The 22711-nt window shown below is 42.3% G+C and overlaps 1 protein-coding gene across 1 annotated transcript; it reads left to right on the forward strand.

Annotated features, from left to right (window-relative positions):
* The first annotated feature begins 10468 nt into the window (after positions 1–10468).
* TMED10 (transmembrane p24 trafficking protein 10) lies at positions 10469–12942 on the forward strand. The gene is made up of 5 exons (XM_075282305.1): positions 10469–10739; positions 12015–12135; positions 12207–12280; positions 12353–12479; positions 12566–12942. The coding sequence occupies exons 1-5, from the start codon at positions 10554–10556 to the stop codon at positions 12685–12687; spliced, it is 630 nt and encodes a 209-aa protein (XP_075138406.1). The 5' UTR covers positions 10469–10553; the 3' UTR covers positions 12688–12942.
* Positions 12943–22711: the final 9769 nt, after the last annotated feature.

Below are 22711 nucleotides of genomic sequence, written 5' to 3' on the forward strand. Positions count from 1 at the left end.
TATTCTGTGGCGCTTTTACAGAAAGTGTCAGTCACCGTACCCTATAGGGCTCACAATAAATTGCTCTCTAGCACTATATATATATCTACCATATAAATTTTATATATATATATATATATATATATACATATATATATACCCGCCATATAGGTATATATATATCTGTGACTTGTATAGCGCTAACATATTCTGCGGCGCTTTACAGCCACTACCAAAGAGGGCTCACAATAATCAGCTCTCTAGCACTATATATATATATATATATATATATATATATATATATCTACCATATAAATTTTATATATACATATATATATATACCCGCCATATAGGTATATATATATATATATATATATATATATATATATATATATATATATCTGTGACTTGTATAGCGCTAACATATTCTGCGGCGCTTTACAGCCACTCTACCAAAGAGGGCTCGCAATCAGTGACATTATGGCGAGGAGGTTTTATACTAGTGAGGAGGCATACGCCATTCTTTGGTCAGATGCATCAGATGCGTCTGACACTGAAACATTTGCAGACAATGAAAATTACAATACAAGTGTCATTTCAGATATGTCTTCAGGGGATGTTCTCCCTGATGACATTGACTCTTCAGATGGTGAAGGTGCCGGAACTAGCAGTGCGGCAGCAGACAGTGACACTTTCCCACTAATTGATGTGCGTTCCCTCCAGTGGGTACCTGCTCCATCTTTTGCCCCTAGAGTCCACCCATTTACTGCATCTCCTGGCATAACAGTGGATGATTCCCAATTTACCCACATGAATTATTTTAGTTTATTTATAAGCGATGACCTCCTCAATGAAATTGTCCTTCAAACGAATTTATATGCCACCCAGTACATAACCCAAAAACCTTCCTCTGCCCATGCCAAAGATTGGACACCCACAGATCTGGTGGAAATGAAAAAATTTTGGGGCCTCACCCTAAATATGGGTATTGTAAAAAAGCCCTCAATCAGATCATATTGGTCAAAAAGTCCCACACAGTCAACCCCAATATATTCGGCAGTCATGTCCAGGCTTCGCTATGAGCGAATAATGAGGTTCCTTCACTTCAGTGATAATTCACAGGCCCCCCCAAGTGATGATCCAAACCATGATCGGTTATTCAAACTGAGACCCCTCATAAATTATTTGAACCACTCCTTTTTACAACATTACACCCCAGAGCAAAACGTCAGTGTGGACGAATCCCTCCTTAGTTTTCACGGTAGACTGAGCTTTCGCCAATATCTCCCTTCCAAACGGGCAAGATATGGCATAAAGCTATATAAGCTTTGCGAAAGCAGTTCTGGCTACACCGCTGCCTTCAGAATATATGAGGGACGAGATAAAAAAATTAATTCTCCAGGATGCCCTCCAAATTTTCCCATTAGTAGTAAAATAGTGGTGGAGATAATGCAGCCCCTGCTACACAAAGGGTACCACTTGTATTGTGATAACTTTTATTCAGGTGTGGCCCTATTTAGACACTTGCATTGTGCAAGCACAGGAGCATGTGGAACCATGCGCAAAAACCGAATTGGTTTTCCGCAGCAGCTAGTGAGGAAGGGCATACAAAAGGGGGAGTCCTTATTCTTGTGAGGAGCTGTTGGCGGTGAAATACAGAGATAGGAGAGATGTATATGTGTTGAGCACAATACACCCCACAGGAACAGTGGCAGTGAGGGAAAGAGGGGCAACAGCAGACAAACATAAGCTGATAAGTGTGTCCGAGTACAACAAACACATGGGGGGGGTGGATTTAAGTGATCAAATCTTACAGCCCTATTTAGTAAAAAGAAAAACCAAAACCTGGTACAAAAAAGTGGCCATTTACCTCTTTCAAATTGGAATCCAAAATGCCTTTTTACTTTATAAAAAGAAGGGAGGCACCGACAAATATCTGGATTTCCAGGAGAAAATAATTCACAACCTCCTTTTTGACCCTCAGGACCCCATAGAGAATCCCCAGTCTGAAGATGTCAAACGACTCACTGAAAGGCATTTTATTAGTCTACTTCCCTCCACAACAACACGAGCTAACGCGCAAAAAAAATGCCGTGTCTGCACCAAAAATGGGCGACGCAGAGATACCCGTTACCATTGTCCCTCATGCCCCTCAAAACCAGGCCTGTGTATTGTCCCTTGCTTTGAGAGATACCACACTGTTCTTCATTATTAGAGCTCTTCCCCAGAAAATTCCACTTCTAATTTTGTGATTGCCACCGAGCCCCATCTTTTGCATAAACCTGCAAATTCCTATTGTTATAAACTCTAAATTCCCTAAATTATACCCCTAGATCAGGGGTAGGGAACGTACGGCTCTCCAGCTGTTGCAAAACTACAACTCCCAGCATGCATACTTGCTCTGCTGTTCTTGGAATTCCCATGGAAGTGAATGGAGCATGATGGGAGTTGTAGTTTCACAGCAGCTGGAGAGCCAAAGGTTCCCTACCCCTGCCCTAGATGAATACATTGGGGAACAAAAATACTAATTACATTTTTTTGCATCTTTTTCAACATTTCACAAAAAATCTGGATACTCTTAGAAGATGCTAAAGCACTTATTGAATGCCTTCAAACTATTCTATCAAAATCTGGCCTACAAAATACAATTAGCGCTCCATCCATTCTGAGAGCAACCGTGTGCCCTTACATTCGGGTACCAGCACATATGGGGTATTGTCACGTTCGGGAGAAATTGGGTAACAAAATGTGGGGTGCAATTTCTCCTTTAACCCCTTGTGGAAATGCAAAATTTGGGGTAAAGCAACATTTTATAGCAAAAAATGTCATTTTCCCATTTGCTGGGCCAATTCTGTGAAACAACTGTAGTGTCAAAGTGCTCAATATACCCCTTGATAAATTCCTTGAAGGGTCTAGTTTCCAAAATGGGGTCATATTTTGGGGGTTTCCACTGTTTTGGCACTTTGGGGGCTCTGCAAAAGGGACATGATGCCTGCAAACTATTCTATCAAAATCTGGCCTACAAAATCCAATTAGCGCTCCATCCGTTCGTACATTAGATTACCAGCACATATGGGGTATTGTCACGTTCGGGAAAAATTGTGTAACAAATTGTGGGGTGCAATTTCTCCTTTAACCCCTTGTGGAAATGCAAAATTTTGGGTTAAAGCAATATTTTATAGCAAAAAATGTCATTTTCCAATTTGCTGGGCCAATTCTGTGAAACAACTGTAGGGTCAAAGTGCTCACTATACCCCTTGATAAATTCCTTGAAGGGTCTAGTTTCCAAAATGGGGTCATATTTTGGGGGTTTCCACTGTTTTGACACCTTGGGAGCTCTGCAAATGGGACATGGTGCCTGAAAAGTATTCTAGCAAAATCTGGCCTACAAAATCCAATTAGCGCTCCATCCGTTCTGAGAGCGACCATGTGCCCGTACTTTACGGTAACAGCACATATGTGGTATTGTCGTGTTCGGGAGAAATTGTGTAACAAAATATGGGGTGTAGTTTCTCCTTTAACCCCTTGTAAAGATGAAAAATTTGGGGCTACAGTAACATTTTATTATGAAAAAAGTAATTTTTCATTTTCACGTCTAAATGGTAAAAAAATCTGTGAGACACCTGTAGGGTCAAAGGGCTCACTATACCCCTTGATAAATTCCTTGAGGGGTCTAGTTTCCAAAATGGGGTCACATTTGGGGGGTTTCCACTATTTTGGCACCTTGGGAGCTCTGCAAATGGGACATGGTGCCTGCAAACTATTTTATCAAAATCTGGCCTACAAAATCCAATTAGCGCTCCATCCGTTCTGAGAGCGATTGTGTGCCCGTACATTAGGGTAACAGCACTTATGGGGTATTGTCGTGTTCGGAAGAAATTGTGCAACAAAATGTGGGGTGCATTTCCTCTTTTAACTCTTAGTAAATGTGTAAATTCTAGGGCTAAATGAATATATTAGTGATAGAAATTGAAAAATGTAAATTTTACCTCCATTTTGTTTTAATTGCTGTGAAATGCTGAAAGGGTTAAAAAACTTTCTACCTGCTGTTTTGGATTCTTTCAGGAGTGCAGTTTTTAGAATGGGGTGACTTATGGGGGGGTTTTATTACAGAGGCCTTTCAAGTTCCCTTCTGAACTGAACTTGTCCCTTGAAAAATGTGTTTTGGAAATATTCTTGAAAATTACTGCTTGATTTGTAAGCCTTATAATATCTGAAAAAAATTAAAGAGTGATTAAAATTTGATTGCTACATAAATGAAAGACATGGTTAATTATATTTATGAAAAAATTTGGGTGGTATGACTTTCTATTTGAAAGACATGCAATTTCAAAGTTTGAAAACTGCATTTTTTTCCAAATTATCGCCAAATTTCATATTTTTTAATAATCAAAGACATAACATACCGACCAAAATTTACTACTGACATGAAGTACAATGTGTTACGAAAAAACAATCTAAGAATCACTTGTCTATGTTAAAGCGTCTCAAAGTTATTGCCATTTAAAGTGACACATGTCAGTTTTGAAAAAAAAAGGCCTGGTCTTTAACATACTTTTGGGCCAGGTCCTTAACCGGTTAAGTTGTGATATCCTTTTTACCTTTTTATCTGTACCTATTGTCACTGTAATGCCTCTACCTTGGAGCTTTTGTATTATTGTATTATCTATGCTGCTGTAACTCAGAAATTTCCCATGGTGGGACTATTAACCCCTTCCCACCGATGGCACTTTTTGACTTCCTGACCAAGCTCGATTTTTCAAAACTGACATGTGTCACTTTATGTGGCAATAACTTTGGAATGCTTTAACTTACCAAAGTGATTTTGAGATTGTTTTTTCATAACACTTACTTCATGTTAGTAGTAAATTTTGGTTGATATGTTTTGTGTTTAATTATGAAAAAATAGGAAATTTAGTGGAAATTTTGAAATGAAAAGTAAGAAATGAAAATAAAGTTTGAAATGATATGCATTGCATACGGATAGTCAGACCGCCACAATTATATCATAAATCTCATGTCTCAGATTTCTGCTTTATGTCGGCATCAAACTTTAGTCACCCTTTTATTTTTTAAGGACATTATAAGGTTTACAAGTGAAACAACAATATTCAAAATTTTCAAGAAATTTCCCAAAAACATTTTTTAAGGGACTAATCCAGTTATGAAGGGGTTTTGAAAGACCCTTGTATTAAACCCCCCCATAAATCACCCCATTTTCAAAACTGCACCCCTTAAGCCAAAACAACCTATACCAAGTATTTTAACCCTATAAGTGCTTAACAGGAATTAATACAAAATGGAGGTGAAATTTTCAAATTTTATTTTACTAATATTATAGTTTAGCTCTAGAATTTGCACATTCACAAGGGGTTAAAGGAGAAAACGCTTCACACAATTTGTTATGCAAGTTCTCCCAAGTATCTTAGTACCCCACTTGTGGGTGTAAACTAATATATGGACGCCCAGCGAGTCGCAGAAGGGAAGGCGCGCCAAGGAGCTTTTAGAGGGCAGATCTGGCTGTGATCAGTTTCAGGAACCATGTCGCATTTACAAAGCCCTTGAGGAGTCAAAATAATAATATAATAATAATAAATTTTAATTATATAGCGCCAACATATTCCGGAGCGCTGTACAATTTGTTGGGTTCAAATACAGACAGAAAGATACATTACAAAGAAAGCCATTTCACACAATGGGACTGAGGGCCCTGCTCGCAAGAGCTTACAATCTATGAGGTAGAGGGGGTGACGTGACATGAGGTAGCAGGGGCGGTATTGCTTATGCAGAGGTCAGACACTTTTGTAATGGAGGTGACTGTCATTACATAAACATAAGACTTTTATGAGCCGTCAACACAGTCGTGTCCTGTAACATGTGGATGGAGCTTGGACCTATAAAGTTATCCTGAGATTACATCATATCATGTGGGGTAATGTGGGAGCGCGGACAGAGGACGGTTAAGGGTTTACGTTAGACATTGTGATAGGCCTGTCTGAAAAGATGTGTCTTTAGTTTGCGTTTGAAACTGTAGAAATTGGGAGTTAATCTGACTGTCCGGGGTAGAGCATTCCAGAGAAGTGGTGCAACTCGGGAGAAGTCTTGTATACGAGCATGGGAGGTTCTGATAATAGAGGATGTAAGTGTTAGGTCATTGAGTGAGCGAAGAACACGGGTTGGGCGGTAGACAGAGATGAGGGAAGAAATGTAGGGAGGTGCGGCATTATGGAGAGCCTTGTGGATGAGGGTGATAACTTTATATTTTATTCTATAATGAATAGGCAGCCAATGTAGTGACTGGCACAGACCCGAGGCATCGCTGTAGCGTCTAGCCTGATAGATGAGCCTGACCGCTGCATTCAGAATAGATTGTAGAGGGGAGAGTTTAGTGAGGGGAAGACCGATTAGTAAGGAGTTACAGTAGTCAAGGCGAGAATGAATCAGAGAGACAATGTATCTTTAGTGTATCTCTGGTAAGGAAAGGGCGTATTCTGGAGATGTTTTTGAGGTGGAGGTGACATGAGCAGGCGAGTGATTCAATATGGGGGGGGTGAAGGAAAGGTTTGCGTCAAACATGACCCCGAGGCAGCGGGCCTGCTGCCTAGGAGTTATAGTAAGGCCTGAGACTGCAATGGATATATCAGGGACAGATCTATTAGATGGTGGAAACAGTAGTAGTTCAGTCTTGGAGAGATTTAGTTTCAGATAGAGTGAGGACATGATATTTGAGACAGCAGAGAGACAGTCACTGGTGCTCTGTATGAGTGAAGGGGTGATGTCATGGGAAGATGTGTATAATTGGGTGTCATCAGCATAAAGATGGTACCTGAAGCCAAATCTGGCAATGGTTTGTCCAATGGGGGCTGTGTAGATAGAAAAGAGCAGGGGGCCTAGGACCGAGCCCTGAGGAACCCCAACAGCAAGGGAAAGAGGGGAGGAAACAGAGCCCGCAAATGATACACTGAAAGTGCGGTCTGAGAGATAAGAGGAGAACCAGGAGAGCGCAGTGTCATTGAGGCCAACTGAGCGGAGCATAGTGAGGAGGAGTTGATGGTCAACAGTGTCAAAAGCTGCAGAGAGGTCCAGAAGAATAAGAAGAGAGAAGTCCCCATTGGATTTTGCCATTAGTAGATCATTGGAGACTTTTGTGAGAGCCATTTCAGAAGAGTAAGGAGCGCGGAGTTAGCAGAGAGATAACGGATTAAACGAGAATAGACCAGGCGTTCCAAGAGTTTAGAGATGAAGGGGAGGTTAGAGACAGGTCGATAGTTAGCAGCACTGGTTGGGTCCAGGGAGGGTTTTTTTCAATAGCGGAGTTATAACAGCATGCTTGAAGGAGGATGGGAAGATTCCAGTAGAGAGAGAGGTTAAATATTTTAGTAAGGTAAGTAGTGACAGCAGGCGACAGAGATTGGAGAAGGTGTGAGGGGAAGGGGTCACTACTGCAGGTTGTAGGTGGAACAGTGGAAACCTCTAGAAAGTGACCCCATTTTGAAAACCGCACCCCTCAAAGAATTTATCAAGTGATGTAGTTAGCATTAGTAACCCCGAAGTGAATATGTATGCTGTGCGGAGTAAATTGGGTACACCAAATCCCATTCTATTTTCCCACTAGCTCCTATGACACGGAGGGGAAAGAGGGGCATTCTGGGGGATCAGCGCTGGTGTATTTTCTCTCATAACCTCTAAATATGGGGGGGTCCCTTGAAAACGCTCGCACAGCTTATACATTTCCTTCTAGTCGCAGCCACCTATGTCCTAATGATTTGGCGACTTTTGGGGTTTTTGTCTTCACATTGTACAAGCTAGATTTTTATTTTCTGGCAATGTGGCCATATGAGGGCTTGGTGTTTGTGGTATTAGATGTGCTTTTCAATGCCACCATTTTGGGGTGCCTATAACTTATTGACTACATTTTATTAACTCTTTCTGGGTGGGATGTAAAAGGAAACATCAATTCTGGCATTGCTTTTTAGCATTTATTTTTTCCCCCGTGCAGCGTACAGCATAAGTAACATGATACCTTTATTCTGCCGGTCGGTACGGTTACGGCGATACCTCATTTATATTATTTTTTAATGCGTTGCTATTTGTGCAGAATAAAATTCAATTTAGGGGAAAAAATCAATTATTTTTGCATCGCCATCTTCTGAAAGGCATAACAATTTTATTTTTCGGTAGACAGAGCTGGTTGAGGGCTTATTTTTTGCGGGATGACCTCTGCTTTTTATTGGTACCATTTTGCTTTTCATCTGACCATTTGATTACTTTTTATTCAATATTTTCTAAGGGAAAGGTGGTGAATAATCATTATTTTGTGCAGTTTTCTACGTTTTTTTTTATGCCGTTCACCGTTCGAGTTAATAAAATAATGTTTTAATTTTATTGTTGAGGTGATTACGGACACGCCGGTGATACCAAATATGTAATTTTTTTTCTATTTTTCTTTATTTTACATAATAAAACATTTTATATGGGGAAAAAGGGATTTTTGGGGCTTTATTTATTTCTAATTTATTTTAAACTTATTTAAACTTTTTTATTTTTACTTTATCACTTTCTTTTTTCTGTCCCCATGGGGGATTGAAGCAGTGATCTGCTGATCACTGCTTCACTAGATATACGCTGCAATACACGTATTACACATGCCGGCGGTCATGTGCCGGGGGGGCATTGTGTTTGGAATGCTGTATCTCAGCAATGGTACGTCCGAGCGAGTTGGAGTCTCATCTTAAACCTTCCCGGATACCTGAAGTATCTCTTTACCAAATTTGGTGAAGATCGGTCCAGTTGTTTGGTTTGCACTAGAGAACAGACAGACAAGAATTCTTTTTAACACTGGTGAACTTTTTTTTTTTTTTTCAGTTTACATTTTCTGTTGTCCCAGTAGAGGACTTATACTATCAATTCTGCGATTACCAGTTCAGTAGTATACACTCCAATCAGTGGCATAACTACCGTGGTAGCAGCTGCCACAGGGCCCGGGACATTAGGGGCCCATTGACAGCCGCTACCCCTGCTATCATTATATTTGGGGGGGGGGGGTCTTTTCGGCAAACTTGGCTATTGCCTAGGGCCCCAGCACTTGCAGGGGCCCCCTGTTGGTGGAATACACCATAAGTTACTAATATGTGAGACATATGGGGGTAATAATAATGAAGATACTTTATTATTATTACCTCCATGTCTCTCACACATCAGTAATTCTTGTTAGGTACATAAGGGTTAATGTGAGGGACATGAAGGGGTTAACTGCTATTAATATGAGGCACATGGAGTTACTAAATTGTAATGCACATGACCAGATTTTTTATCCACAATCGTCCTGGTATAGCGGGTGACGTGACCGTATTTAGTCCTGTAGGGGCCTCTAAGGGACATAATACTGTGTGCAGGGGCCACTATGGGGCATACTAGAGCGCGCAGGAATGCGTCGTAGGGGCTCGATCAAGATCTTCGGGGGGGCATGTCAAAAGTTTGCCACGGGGCCCCACCATTCCTAGTTACGCCACTGAATATAATGTACAGCACCATGGAATTAATGGTGCTGTATAAATAATAATAAAAACATTGATGGCGTATCCTCAAGACAGCCAATTAGATCCACGGGGGGCCGACACCCAGGACCCCCAAAGGTCACTGATACAGAGACAGTGCATTTTGTAGTATACCGCAAGCTGCGTCGCTCACTCGCCATACAAACTGTAGCCGCATAGATACAATGGGACAGCGCCGCAGTACCTACACTCAGCACTAGTTTGTACGGTGAGTGAGCAGCTCGGGCCACAGTGTGTAAACAATAAAGCGAATCCCGCTCTTTGTACTGGTGCCTTGTGGAGGTCCCGGTGTCGGACCACTACTCCTCTAATACTGATGATGACATATCCTATCTGTGTGATTGCCCTTCTAAAAACCGCCCTTTTGTAATGAAGTGTGAATAAAGCCTAAGGCGGAATGGTTTGAGAGACGAGTCCTATTCGGGTCCTCACTCTGTCACAAACAACATTTTAAGCCAATATGCATTTCCACTTGGTAATGAATTAGTCTGACTCAAGCTTTGGTCCGGATGGAAATGAAACGTTATCTCTAGCCATTGTGTGGCGATGTGAAGCAGGTCAGGGTAACCTAGACATGGTGCTGTGGCGGTTATGATGACAGTAAATGGATTTTAGTTATACGTCATCCATAACACATTTGTCCAAATTCTGAGCCGCTTTGAGGCAGAGGCACAGCGTCTCTACAAGTAGTAATATGCAGGTCTCCTCCCCTAGCAGCATTGACGTTAGGCCATTGCCCAGCTGTCTCAGACGAAAGAGAGCAACCAATCAAGGGCTTAGCCTCGCCCGCTATCGAGGTCACAGAATTGCGGTCGGTCTCTCTTGGCCACTTTCTTTGCTAGGATGTCACCTTTTGGTCTTCAGGAAGATGGCGGCTTCTCACTCCGTCCATATCACATGACTCCGAGCAACCAATAATCAGTAACCACATCAGAACCGGCCTGGGCGGAAGTTCACTTGTAATGGCTGCTGGAGCCGTGTGATTGTCTCTGTTCTGTACCTGGCAACGTTGTCTACATGGCTTCTCGGCTGCTGCTGCTCCCGGCTCTGCTGCTGTTGGCCTGCGGCTCTGTGAGGCCTATTTCGTTTCAGCTTCCGCCCAACGGTCGCAAATGTTTACGTGAAGAGATTCATAAGGACGTACTGGTCACAGGCGAGTACGACGTGTCGGAGCCGCACGGCCAGGGCCAGGTCCGCCTCAAGGTAAGGGCCGAGGCAATATTGAAAATGTCCCAAAATACGTCCCCGAGCATCCAGTCCCCAATATATCGGCTATGCAGATACCTCATAGTGTACACCCACCTAAGGCCGTAATACATACGTTCGTGTGCATGTGCTGAGTTTTGTGGCTGAATGGCACAGCTGGTTAATGCTATGATATATCTATATATAATGGGTCCGTGTGCTAGCTAGCAACTTGCTGACAATGCACACATTCATGTGTATGGAGCCTAAGGCCTCTTGCAGACAACCATCTACTGGCCACTGCCCATGATTGAATGGCATCGGCCGAGCCAGGCAGAAATAGGACCTGCCATGAGTCTTGTGGTCCAGACTGTCAGCCCGCACACTGATTCGTGTAGTACACAGTCATGTTTGTGGGCCCATAGAAATGAATGGGTCAGTGTGCTATCTACAAAAAACCTGGATAGCACACTGACCTGGCCATTGGTTGTCTGTAAGACGTCTAAGGCTGGCACACAGACCCATTATCTTTTTTATGGCCCCACACACACTTCTGTATTATTGTGAACCTGGGGCAATACTCAGGACAGGTCTTACACCTGCTCATTTTGTGATCAGGACTCACTGAAGGAAATTCATGCGTCTTTGGTGGCACGTGAATATTTCCATGTGCTATGTTTGGTATCGTTCTACAAATTTGTTGCTGCACCGGTTTCTGTGTAAGCAGCCTACAAGATATCGGCATGCATTCCCCATCTACTATGACATGTAAGATTTTGACAGGCTGCTGGTAGGTAGGGCAAGGAATATCTTGAGATGGCATGGTGTTCTCCAGCATGTCTATTCTGTCATTGCACACTGTATGGCTTTGGGTGAAAAGGGGAGGGGTGTCCAAGCTGCTGATTGTGCTGGTTTGATGGGTCTGACTGCTGTACTCTGTTGTCCCTTCTCCTGGCTTTGTGGGAATGGTATCAGCTGCATACTTATACTGTTGTGAACATCCAGGTGTGGGAGCAGTGACTGGAGCCTGGGAGGGGGATGTGTGAAACACATTGTTCCTTCCTTGTGAGCTAGACATGGGTTGCTCATGTTAATTTTGAGGTTCTGTGGTGAACTGTTGAGAATGACTCCCTATAACTCTCCTGTATTATGCAAGTCTGATATTGGATTTTATCAGAATATAAACCATTATTTTAGGGAGGGTAAGTGTGGTTTTTGCTCTCAAGGGTCACATATTAACCTTTACACTGGTGGAGGTGTATATATCATAATTGTCCTTTTATTTGCTTGTAGATCACCGACTCTTCCAGCCACATCCTTTACTCCAAAGAAGATGCCACAAAGGGGAAATTTGCGTTCACTACAGAGGAGTACGACATGTTTGAGGTTTGCTTTGAAAGCAAGCACCCCGCAGGTGGGTAGTTGGTTAAAAGGTGGGTACAGAGTGATATGAGGGGCCAGTTCTGAATGCTGTTCTATTCCCAGGTGCTGGACGTGCTCCAGATCAAATGGTAATTCTGAACATGAAACATGGTGTGGAGGCCAAGAATTATGAGGAGGTAGGTGCATGTCCTGTTTCATCCTGTGAAGCTGCTTCTGGCCACCATATTCATTGTAGCGTCCTGTCTTAGATTGCTAAAGTGGAGAAGCTGAAACCACTTGAGGTGGAGCTGCGGCGTCTGGAAGATCTGTCAGAGTCCATCGTCAATGACTTTGCCTATATGAAGAAGAGAGAAGAGGAAATGAGAGATACAAATGGTGAGAAACTGCAGTATGCTCATCCTAATATGGCTGTTTCCATCCATGATCACCATTAGATATCTGATGGCTTTTTTGTCTTTCAGAGTCCACAAATGTCCGTGTGCTTTACTTCAGCATCTTCTCTATGTGCTGCCTGATGGGTCTCGCTACCTGGCAGGTCTTCTATCTCCGACGCTTTTTTAAGGCGAAAAAATTGATTGAGTGAACAGCTTGGGTTGGTGTTTTGACTTCTCTCTCCCACGGGTGGCAATATTTTGGGAATGTATTGTAGGACTATTTTCCAGCTTTTCCCCACAGCAGTTCCTGGATTTGTAGTGAACATCTTCGGTCCGTACAAATTTTTTGGGGCCATCCCTGGGCAGATTATTAATGCCCCTTTCCCTCATGGTGTGCAATAATCTGCAGATCCTGCTGTTATTTTGGATATACATTTTTCACATTAAAAAGATATGTGGGTGAAGTTTTATTGTGTCATGCCTTGTGTACATGTTACTGGAGTTGTGCTGACTTTATTTCTACGAACGTAGGATAAAACTTTAATCTAGATCTTCCTTCTTTTGTTGCAGATGCCTAGTTCGTTGTCAGGTTTTAACCCAAATAATACTGAGTGTTGAGGTGGAGGTATTTCAGCACCACATAAATGTACTGCAGGACGCTCCATTTTACTTGCATGTAGTGGAGCTATTATGTGTTATCATGGAAGTATTGTGAAGATTTATTGAAGAGGACCTTTCATCACTTGGGGCACATGCGGTGTTATATACCGCTAGAAAGTCAACAGTGCGCTGAATTCAGCGCACCGTCGTCTTTCACGCTCTGTGCCCCTGGTGAAGAGCTATCAGTGCTGTTACCGTAGCTCTTCACCGTCAGAAGGGCGTTACTGACAGTCAGTCAGGAACGCCCTTCCTCACAGCAGTGCCTATCGCGCTGTACTGTGAGAGCGGAGTGGAACGCCTCCCCCAGTACTCATCTATGGACGAGCACTATCAGCTCTCACACTGTACAGCGCTATAGGCGATGCTGTGAGGAAGGGCGTTCCTGTCGGACTGTCAGGAACACCCTTCTGACTGTGAAGAGCTACGATACCGGCACCAATAGCTCTTCACCGTGGGCACAGATTGTGAAAGCCAACAGTGCGCTGAATTCAGCACACTGTCTGCTTTCTAGCGTTATATAAAACCCGCATGTGCCCCAAGTGATGAAAAGTCCTCTTTAAAACTGCCATTGTGGTCCATAGCAGAATATGAAAATAAACCGTGCTGTAATTGGTTGCTATGAACAAAGACACAGTTTTCTTTTAGACCGTTTCATAAATCTCCCCTACTGTAGCAGTGATGCCATCACATTCTAATGTGTCTGTGTCACCACTTGGCTATGTTCTACGTCTGTTCATCGCTTGTTGTATTTGGCTCTTTATACATTGTGCTCATTTTATTTTTGATAAATTCCACAATAATGTACAATTCAGAGAAATGAGGTTAAAAAAACGCATCTATTTACTGTGAAAAACAAATGTATGTTTTTAGCATGCTTGATTTCCAATATTTCTGTCTTGGATCTAAAAGCACAATAATGGGCTATTTTTCTCTTGTGGACTTGTAGGATGGATGAAAATTTGAACCCCTTAGCAGTATCCATATTGTAAAGTGGATATTTGCAGTGGCAGTGTGGGGCCTGTTTAGGAGCAGAACATGTTGGAGTGCGTTATGCACCAATGTGCAGTAGTGGGAAGCTAAGAATAACTCCAGTCCCAGCCAATTAACTCCTTCGATATCCTATTATTTACCCTTTTGGTGACAGCTGTAGAAATAAAGAACACTGTCAGAATTGCTGTTCTTTGGAAGCCTTACTTTTTATCAACCCTCACCTCTATACAGATTACAGAGTACAAAAATTGTCATGGCAACACAGAGCAATTTTTTTTTTTTTTTTTTCGTGTATGGGTGGGAGGGTTCCAGAATTGTTAAGAATAGTACACGAAGAACAGGCCAAGTGACACAAATATACCTGTGAATGTGATTGTACTGCTGGCAACAGAAGGATGGAAATACTGGGCATTCGAGTCAATGGCACCCTCTCCTCCCCTTGACCATCCACGATAGCACCCGTCAGGGATGTCCACTTTCCCATCTCCTTTATGCTGTAGTCATTGAACTCCTGCTTCTAGCAATTCGTTGTAATCTGAACATTTGGGGTCTGAGATCAGGAGGTTTGCATTTTTAATATTTAAGCTTTTGCAGATGATGATCTGCTCTTTATTTCTCAACAAGTAGTAACCCTTTTTTCCCTACTGCAAGAAATGGCCACCTGTAGCAGGGGTAGGCATACCAATTTTAATTAAAAAATCAAAGATGAGGTCTTCGGAGTGCTGGTGAATAATTGTAAGTCTGACAACCCCTAAAGTAAAGTCATATATCACAAACCATAACACAGAAGTGCTGTCACCAGATGTTTCAGGGCGCATGTATTTACTGCTATTTCCTGGGGTGCAGCTGTACTTTCCGATTAGAAGCAATGAAAGGACATGTGCAGTCCCCAAGTAGTGCTGAACGTATGTGTCCAACTTTTATAATATTCCAATTTTCGCCTCTCACTAGCTATTATCATACTGTGTGTTCTCTTCAGACCCCAGAGTAAAATAAGCAGAGGGCCAAGAGAGGCGGCAAACATAAAAAACAATGTTACTCACCTTCACTGTGCTCCGGAGTGGCTCTGTGTTCTCTTCAGCGCTTCTCCCTGACTTCAGCGACTGCTGATTGGATCATATTGGTCACCTCCGGTGTCATTACGCATAATGATGCTGGACGTGACCCCTGAAGCTCTATCAGTCGTCTCTTCCTTCAGGGAGAAGCACCTGCAGAGCACAGAGCCAATCCGGAGTTCAGGGAAGGTGAGTAACATTGTTTTTTATGTTTCTCACCTCTCTTGACCCTCTGCTTATTATACGCTGTGGTGGAGACCCCACAGTGTAATAATAGCCGATTCGTTTCGGCCATGTTTGGTCCGATTGAAACAACTCAGTGAGGACTCGGACTGCAGTGCTAGGGAAATGAGGCTCACGTGCCACTCGTGTGTCATCCCTACATAGGTCACATAAGTGTTGAAGGCCTACCCTAAACCATTCTCCAACCAGGGCACCCTATCCTCCTGAAAATCGAGCTAATGGGCCGATTGTAACCATTGAGAGCATAAAACATTAAACACAATTTTTTTTTCTATAAACCTCTCCATGCTCTATAGGTAGTAATTAAAACTGGATTATGTTGATAACCTGTGGGAATGGTCGCAATAGGGGCTTGTAGGAAGGAGACCAAACTCGTATTGTCCGAGAATTATTAGTCTATAGTGAGATTCAAATATTTTGAACAGTATTGGATTGCCAGTCCATAATATTCCATACATGGTAAACGCATTCCTGTTTCTTTTTAGATTTGTATAACTTCATTAGTGTAAGTGTAGTTTTTGTTTTGTTTATTTTTATTTTGCCAAATAAATTTGGTGAAACACTTTACTTCAATGAAGGTTCTTTCTGCTCTGCAATAGCGACAGCATGGATATGTAATATAATAATCTAGGAAGAGAGTCAACTTAAATGAATGCTACCATAATATGATACTGGTAAAGGTTCCCAAAAATTCAGCTCTGATATAACAGCTTGCAACGAAGGGTTAAAATTCAATCTACATAACAAGGTCAGATCCCTAGGGAGCATGACACCCAAATATTAAAACGTTTGTTTTTTTTTTTTGTTTTTTTTTTTTGGGGGGGGGGGGGGGGCAAGAAAAAAATTTAATATTTTTTTTTAAGGCCTGTTAGTGCTTTTAATAGGTTAGTAAGTACACCCATATACCTTCAGTATTGTTTCTGAGAGCTCATGCATTCCTCTACATTTGTTTACCAGAGGTGTGGCTTCCTGCTGTATAGCTTCCACACTACCTCCCTCTCACCCTTAGGGCGCATTCACACGATGTAACGTGCCGCGTGATCTAGCACGTATATGGCGTGAGAGTTTGCGCGTCGTAAATGCTCCCATTGATTTCAATGGGAGTTAGGATCGTATACGCCGCGTTATTTTGCGGCCACGATAATAAAAAAAATTGATCCCAATTTGGTCCCAAGTTGAAACCCTGTACAAGTATAACCAAGAACACAAGTAACACACATGCATTTTTTCACAATTTAAAACTTACGTTTTTTTCACAATTGTGCATCGAAATTTTGAATTTGATTTCTCCAAAACAAAATATAAAGAAACATTGTCTTGTGACATATCAAATGGAAGCCGGTACTGTTCTGAGAAATATGATGTCTCTCCCACCTCTTTATCTTAATTCTAGCCCAAGATATGATAAAAAATGTAAAGCCATACCAGGCCAAAATTTGCGCTTTTTCGAAACTTTAGAAGTCTGTAAAAAATTAACGGATGAAGTAAAAAATTCAAAACTTTTAATTTGTAATTAACTTAAGTTGTACTTCATAAAAATGAAAAAAAAAAAAAAAAAAAAACTAAAGACGTCTGGTAAAAAAAACCCAAAAACATATTTGGATCATTTGATATGGAATGACCCAATTTACAAAATGCAGTTAGCTTGATTTTTATGGAGGCCTCAGTTAGCAGGTTCTCTGAAGCAGGAATATCAGCAATAAAATCTATGTGGGGAGTTGCACAGTGCGTCATGGCTTGCCTTGCCATCTTGAAGGTCGTTATCCTCTAGTCTAGCTTTCTGCTTAGCCAGACTGGTTGTAGTAGAAGATACAGCGTCTAGAGAAGGAGATGCAGAGGCACCATTTTGTGAAGACGATTGGTTTTTACAGGCCAAGGCCTGTTCAAGACAGCCCCGGGTGGACTGTGTACCCGTGGAGTCCAAAAGTTGTTGTGCCGATGGAACAGGCAGGGTCCTGTGAGGCGCAGAAAAGGTAAGAGGCTCATTTGAGGAGTCATGTGGAGAAGTTGAAGCTCTGGAGGTAGCACTGGAGTAAGGCCTGGCACCATCTTGATTCCCCTCTGAAAAAGAGAAAAACTGTGGCCAAACCACGTAAACTTCTGGATTTCTATTTACAACATGGCAGTGAGGGGTTTTGTTAGTTTGGAATAAGATTTGCCTTAAAATAAAATAGAATTACATCATCTGATTTAGAAAAGGTTAGGACAAACAGATTTTTTTGTTTTGTTTTGGGTTTTTTTTTCCCAACCAAATCCAAAAGTAGCTACAAAAAGAATGAGCACTATAGGGGCCACACGGTGGCTCAGTGGTTAGCACTGCAGCCTTGCAGCGCTAGGTCCTGGTGTTCAAATTCCACCAAGGACAAAAAAAAAAAAAAAAAACATCTGCAAGGAGTTTGTATGTTCTCCCCGTGTTTGCATAGATCTCCATCCCATATTCCAAAAAGACATACAGATAGGGAAAAAATGTACATTGTGAGCTCTATGTGGTGCTCGCAATCTACATTAAAAAAAAGAAAAAAAAAGTGAGCACTATAAAGGAAGCACTTTATACCTCTCCCTTCTGCTCATTCTACTCCTGGCTTTGCCCAAAAAAAAACAGTACCATAATCTGTAACAAAAAAAAGCTGTTTTTCCTCACTGTGAGTCTGTAGCCTAAAAGTTTGGATTTTGTTTCTGAAAAGGACAAAAGGAAAGTATGAGTTCAGAAAGTAAATCTGTTTGCACTTAAGATTCTCATACATTTGATGAAAATGGGTGATTTCAATACTAAATGAACATCTTCTGTGAGGTCCAATATAAACTGTTGATGCATTGATATCATAACCCCTGCTCTTCTTCATGCTTTGAACCATGCCCTTCCTTCAGTGTGCTGGCGCTGTCAGGCCACAGTGGGTGCACATTATCACATCTGGACGTGTCCTCTTGCCGTCGGCTTCTGGAGGGAGGCTAGGGATCTCACGGCTTCCCTCTTCATTCAAGGGGTCCCTCTTGACCCACTTACTTGCCTCCTTGGCCTGCCCCCTTGGGCCGGAGGATGTCCAGATTGTTCCTATATCTTTGCACGGCAGCTAAAACCCTCATGGCTAAGGATTGGAAGGGTGCGATGCCTCCCACAGGATCTGTATTGCTGGCCAGGAGGAAGGATGTGCGGAGCCTTGAGTTTCTTGATTTAACAACACTCTCGATGCTTTTCTGTCCATTTGGCACCCTTAGGATGCTTATTGTATGCTACAGGACTTTTGATTCTGGTCTCCCTCCCCTTTCTCCCTCCTTTTCTCTTGTTCCCTCCCTTTGTCTTTTTGTCTCGTCATTGTCCTTCCCCTCCCTGTTTATTTATTTTTGTCTGGTTGTTATTTTTTTTTCTAATATTTTCTTCTGGATAGACCCTCTGGAGTCTGTATTTTGCTCTTTGGAGTCTGTGGGTATCTGCCCTTTCTTTCTTACTGTTTAATCTTTTCTTTATTGTATTTTTTTTTCTTGTATTTGGAAAATCTTTAATAAAAATTACACACCGTCATCATTGGAGAAGAAGTCAACCATGTTCAAAATGTTCATCCAATCGTCAGATCTTTCTATGAGGCAAGTTTTTCGTTCACAAACTTTCTCTTAACCCCTGGCCTGGGCACTGTGTGGCCTCCTAAGGCTGCTGCTACCTTCATATTAATTACCTTGCCACTCTGTGGCCTCCTCACCCTGTCACCATGGCACTGTATAGCCTCCTAAGGCTGCTGCTACCTCCACATTATGTAAACGGGCACTGCATAGCCTTCTCACACTATTGCCACCCCCCCTACTCTGTCACTGGGCACTGTGTGGCCTCCTCACACTGCTGCTTCCTCCACATTATGTCACCTTGCCACTCTGTGGCCTCCTCATGATGCTTCTACCTCAACACTGTCACGGGCGTCTAAGACTTCGAGTTGTGTTGTCCACGATGAGAATTTTTTCAAGATGCTGATGCATTGGAACCATACGCCAGCTCTTATCCATTCCTTTGATAGGTCTGTCTCAGTTTGCTGTTGACATGTTGGTGCCCGCCCTGTGCATATCTTCCATTTGTTTTGGTCCTGTTCTTACCTCCAGCCTTACTAGTGCCAGATTTGGGATCTCTTGGGATGGGTGATGGGGATTAGTTTTCCCTTGACTCCTAGGACCTATCTCCTTCATCTAACCCGTCTTACTGCGCAAACATGCCCTACGCTTCTTTTTACTTCTTCTCACCTCTGCTAGGTGCTTGATTGCCAAGCACTGGCATCAGTTGGACCCCTCAGCACTCAGAGTTGTACTCGGGTCAGGAACGCGCGGTCACTGGAGTATTTGACGGCTGTGCTTATCAATGAAGATGTGAAGTTTTGTGCTACTTGGAACCTGTGGGATGCGTTTTGGGCCACTCATCCTTTGTGATGTGCTACTTTCTGTTTACTAGAATAGGTTGTGTAGACATCTGTGTGGAATCAGTAGATGAGGGGGTCAAAGGAGTGCGTTCTTTATACCTGGCACTAACATCAATGTGTAAGGCTAACTTAACACTTGAGTTAGTTTGTCAGTTTTGGCCCCGTAACTGGCCAAATAAGTGAAGTGTGCTGTGGTTCTAAGAGCGAAGCCAGTGAAGCGCATGCCATACTGACTCACTGTATTGTTTCACTACCATAACAGACTCCCTATGCATGTTACAGCAAGACACAGTGTTTTAGACCATAACAGACTCTCTGCAGCTAGGAAATAGATGTTTTTTAACGCTATTCTCCACAAATTAATTTGGATAGAATCAAATTTTTTTTCTGAAATCTGGCAAAGCAGCAGAATCGAATTTTTGACAACTTCGCTCATCTCTACTCATGAGTTTTCGTGATCCAGTTTGCAGCTACACACTGCAAACTATGGTAAATTTTGAAGAGTAATTTGTCATTTCAATTTGTTTTTATATAGATCTGTTGGCTTAGTTTATTAAAAAATTGCCTCTGAAGTCTCTACTTAGGATTTATTCACATCAGTAAACCAAAACCAGGAGTGGATACTACACAAAGATAAGCTATAGAGATGAGCGAACATTATTCAAAACAGCCATTTCGAATAGCACGCTCCCATAGAAATGAATGGAAGCGGCCGGCCACTTAACCCCCCGTGTGCTGGCTACGTCCATTCATTTCTATGGGAGCGTGCTATTCGAAACGGCTGTTTCGAATAGTGTTCGCTCATCTCTAATAAGCTATACAGAAAAAAAAAATATGCTTCTCTTCTTTTCTTTTTTTTTTTTTAATCTGACCCAGGTGTTGGCTTACAGACACTAGGTGCTGGTAAAGAAAATCCATCTTCAGCCTGTACTGCACATGTTGAATACACAACATTACATACAAAGAGAGGCTTCTCATCCCGTCCCTCCTCTACCTGCCCCATGCTAATTCAGCTATTACTGCTAGCCTTTACGGGCTCATTCACATGGGGCAAGAGGGGATGGATTTTGGTGCTGAATCCACGTCAGAATCCGCCCCCTCACAATAGAGGTCTATGTAGACCGCTAGCTTACTTTTTTCCGTGAGCGGCATGTTCCTGCTCACGGAAAAAAGCGAGCTGCCCTTTCTTCAGGCGGACTCCGCGGCTGAATCAGCCGCGGCATCAGCCTTGCAGCAGCACCCTTCGCGCTAGGCCCGTTCATTTGGGCCAACTCCGGAATGGGAAGCCGCGACTATCGTCACAATCAGAACCAAAATACGCCATACCGTGCCCCATGTGAACTAGCCCTAACAGTACAGCTGCCATTCTGACGCACCTAGTGAGCAAGTAATGGAATGTTGAAGATAGATTTTAATTAGCAACACTCATACCATGTTTCTCCAAAAATAAGATAGGGTCTTTATATTATTTTTTTTCTCCAACAAAAGATAGGTTAGGGTTTATTTTCAGGGTATGTGTTGTTTTTTTTTTCCATGAACAACAATCCACTCACCAGACCTCCTTACAACCAAAACACTTTAAAGTTGGCAAGTGCTAATAGTGGATGGGCTGTCACACACATATCTGTGACACTCCTAAGGCCCATTGCCATTGCAGCAGCATTTCACTGCAGCCAAGTGCAGCAATTGGCTCCCCCTGGTGACCGGAAGTAGCAACAACATAGTCATGCCAGCGGGACTACCCGATCTGTGTGTGAGAGCCCAGCACTACCGATAGTTAACAGTTATTGTTGTGGAGAACTCTCTCACTAGTGCCATCTTGTGCAGATAACTCCCTTTAAAGTCAATGTGCGATTCTCTTGGGGGTGTAATTCTTTTGTGGGTGTCTGCTTTCCTTGATGAAGGGTCTACTGTATCTCTTCTGCTGTATTCTATTTACTTTTTTACATGTAGAGCTGTTTGGATACTTCTTTTTTTTTTTAAATGAACAGTAACTAGGGCTTATTTTCAGAGAAAAACATTACTATTGCTTTAGAGGCAGGATTTTTAAATAAAATTAGACAAAGTTTGTTAAAGAATATTTGAAAAAAGTTTAAAATATATTTTTCTATTCATATATAAAATAGGTGAAATGGCAGTTATGTTTCAAATCGATTTTGACTCTGTGTCCACAATTTAGGTTTTTTTTTACCTATTCTGAGGCCCACTCATTAGATGTATGGGGCTGCTTTGGGTGCCCATACTATACACAACGTAGAGATGGAAGCTGATGATTCTGATTCCTGTATATTGGCCAGGCCCGGGTACTGCCTCTTAACTCCCATTAATGTCAATTGCTTCTGTCTCCTTGTTGTGTATAGTATGGGCATTGGAAGTCACCCAATACAACCAATCAGTGCAGGGGATGCCTGTTGACCCTCCAAGAGCAGATATTTTCGGCTGCCTTCTTGTTCTGGAATCTCTTGCTGGCTGTGACATCGCGGTCCCCTTCTGCTGGGGCTGCTGATGGCCTCATGTGACCATTGAGGTAGTGATGTCCCCGGTTCCCTTCCTGAGGCCGATGAGCTTGCTGGTTGGTGTCAGTGGGCACGCGTGGCAGGTACTTCCACCAGAAGACAACAACTGAACTGCAGGACCGGAGCACCGGGAAAAAGTTGAGTATGATTTATATATTTTTAGCACCACTCCTGGCCTATTAAAGAATAATTTGGATGTCCATTTTTGCCTGTACAACCTCTTTAAGGGCAGGCCATTGAAACCTAAATCCTAGACAACCCCTTTAACTCTTTTATTCTGCTGAGTTTCACTAAGATTCAGTATTTGTCCAGATGTATGTCAGTGTTAGTATTATTATCTTTGCTCTCTTCTTGTTTTCCTGTGTATTTACT

The sequence above is a fragment of the Leptodactylus fuscus genome, chromosome 7, assembly GCF_031893055.1.
Source record: "Leptodactylus fuscus isolate aLepFus1 chromosome 7, aLepFus1.hap2, whole genome shotgun sequence".
Taxonomy (NCBI): domain Eukaryota; kingdom Metazoa; phylum Chordata; class Amphibia; order Anura; family Leptodactylidae; genus Leptodactylus; species Leptodactylus fuscus.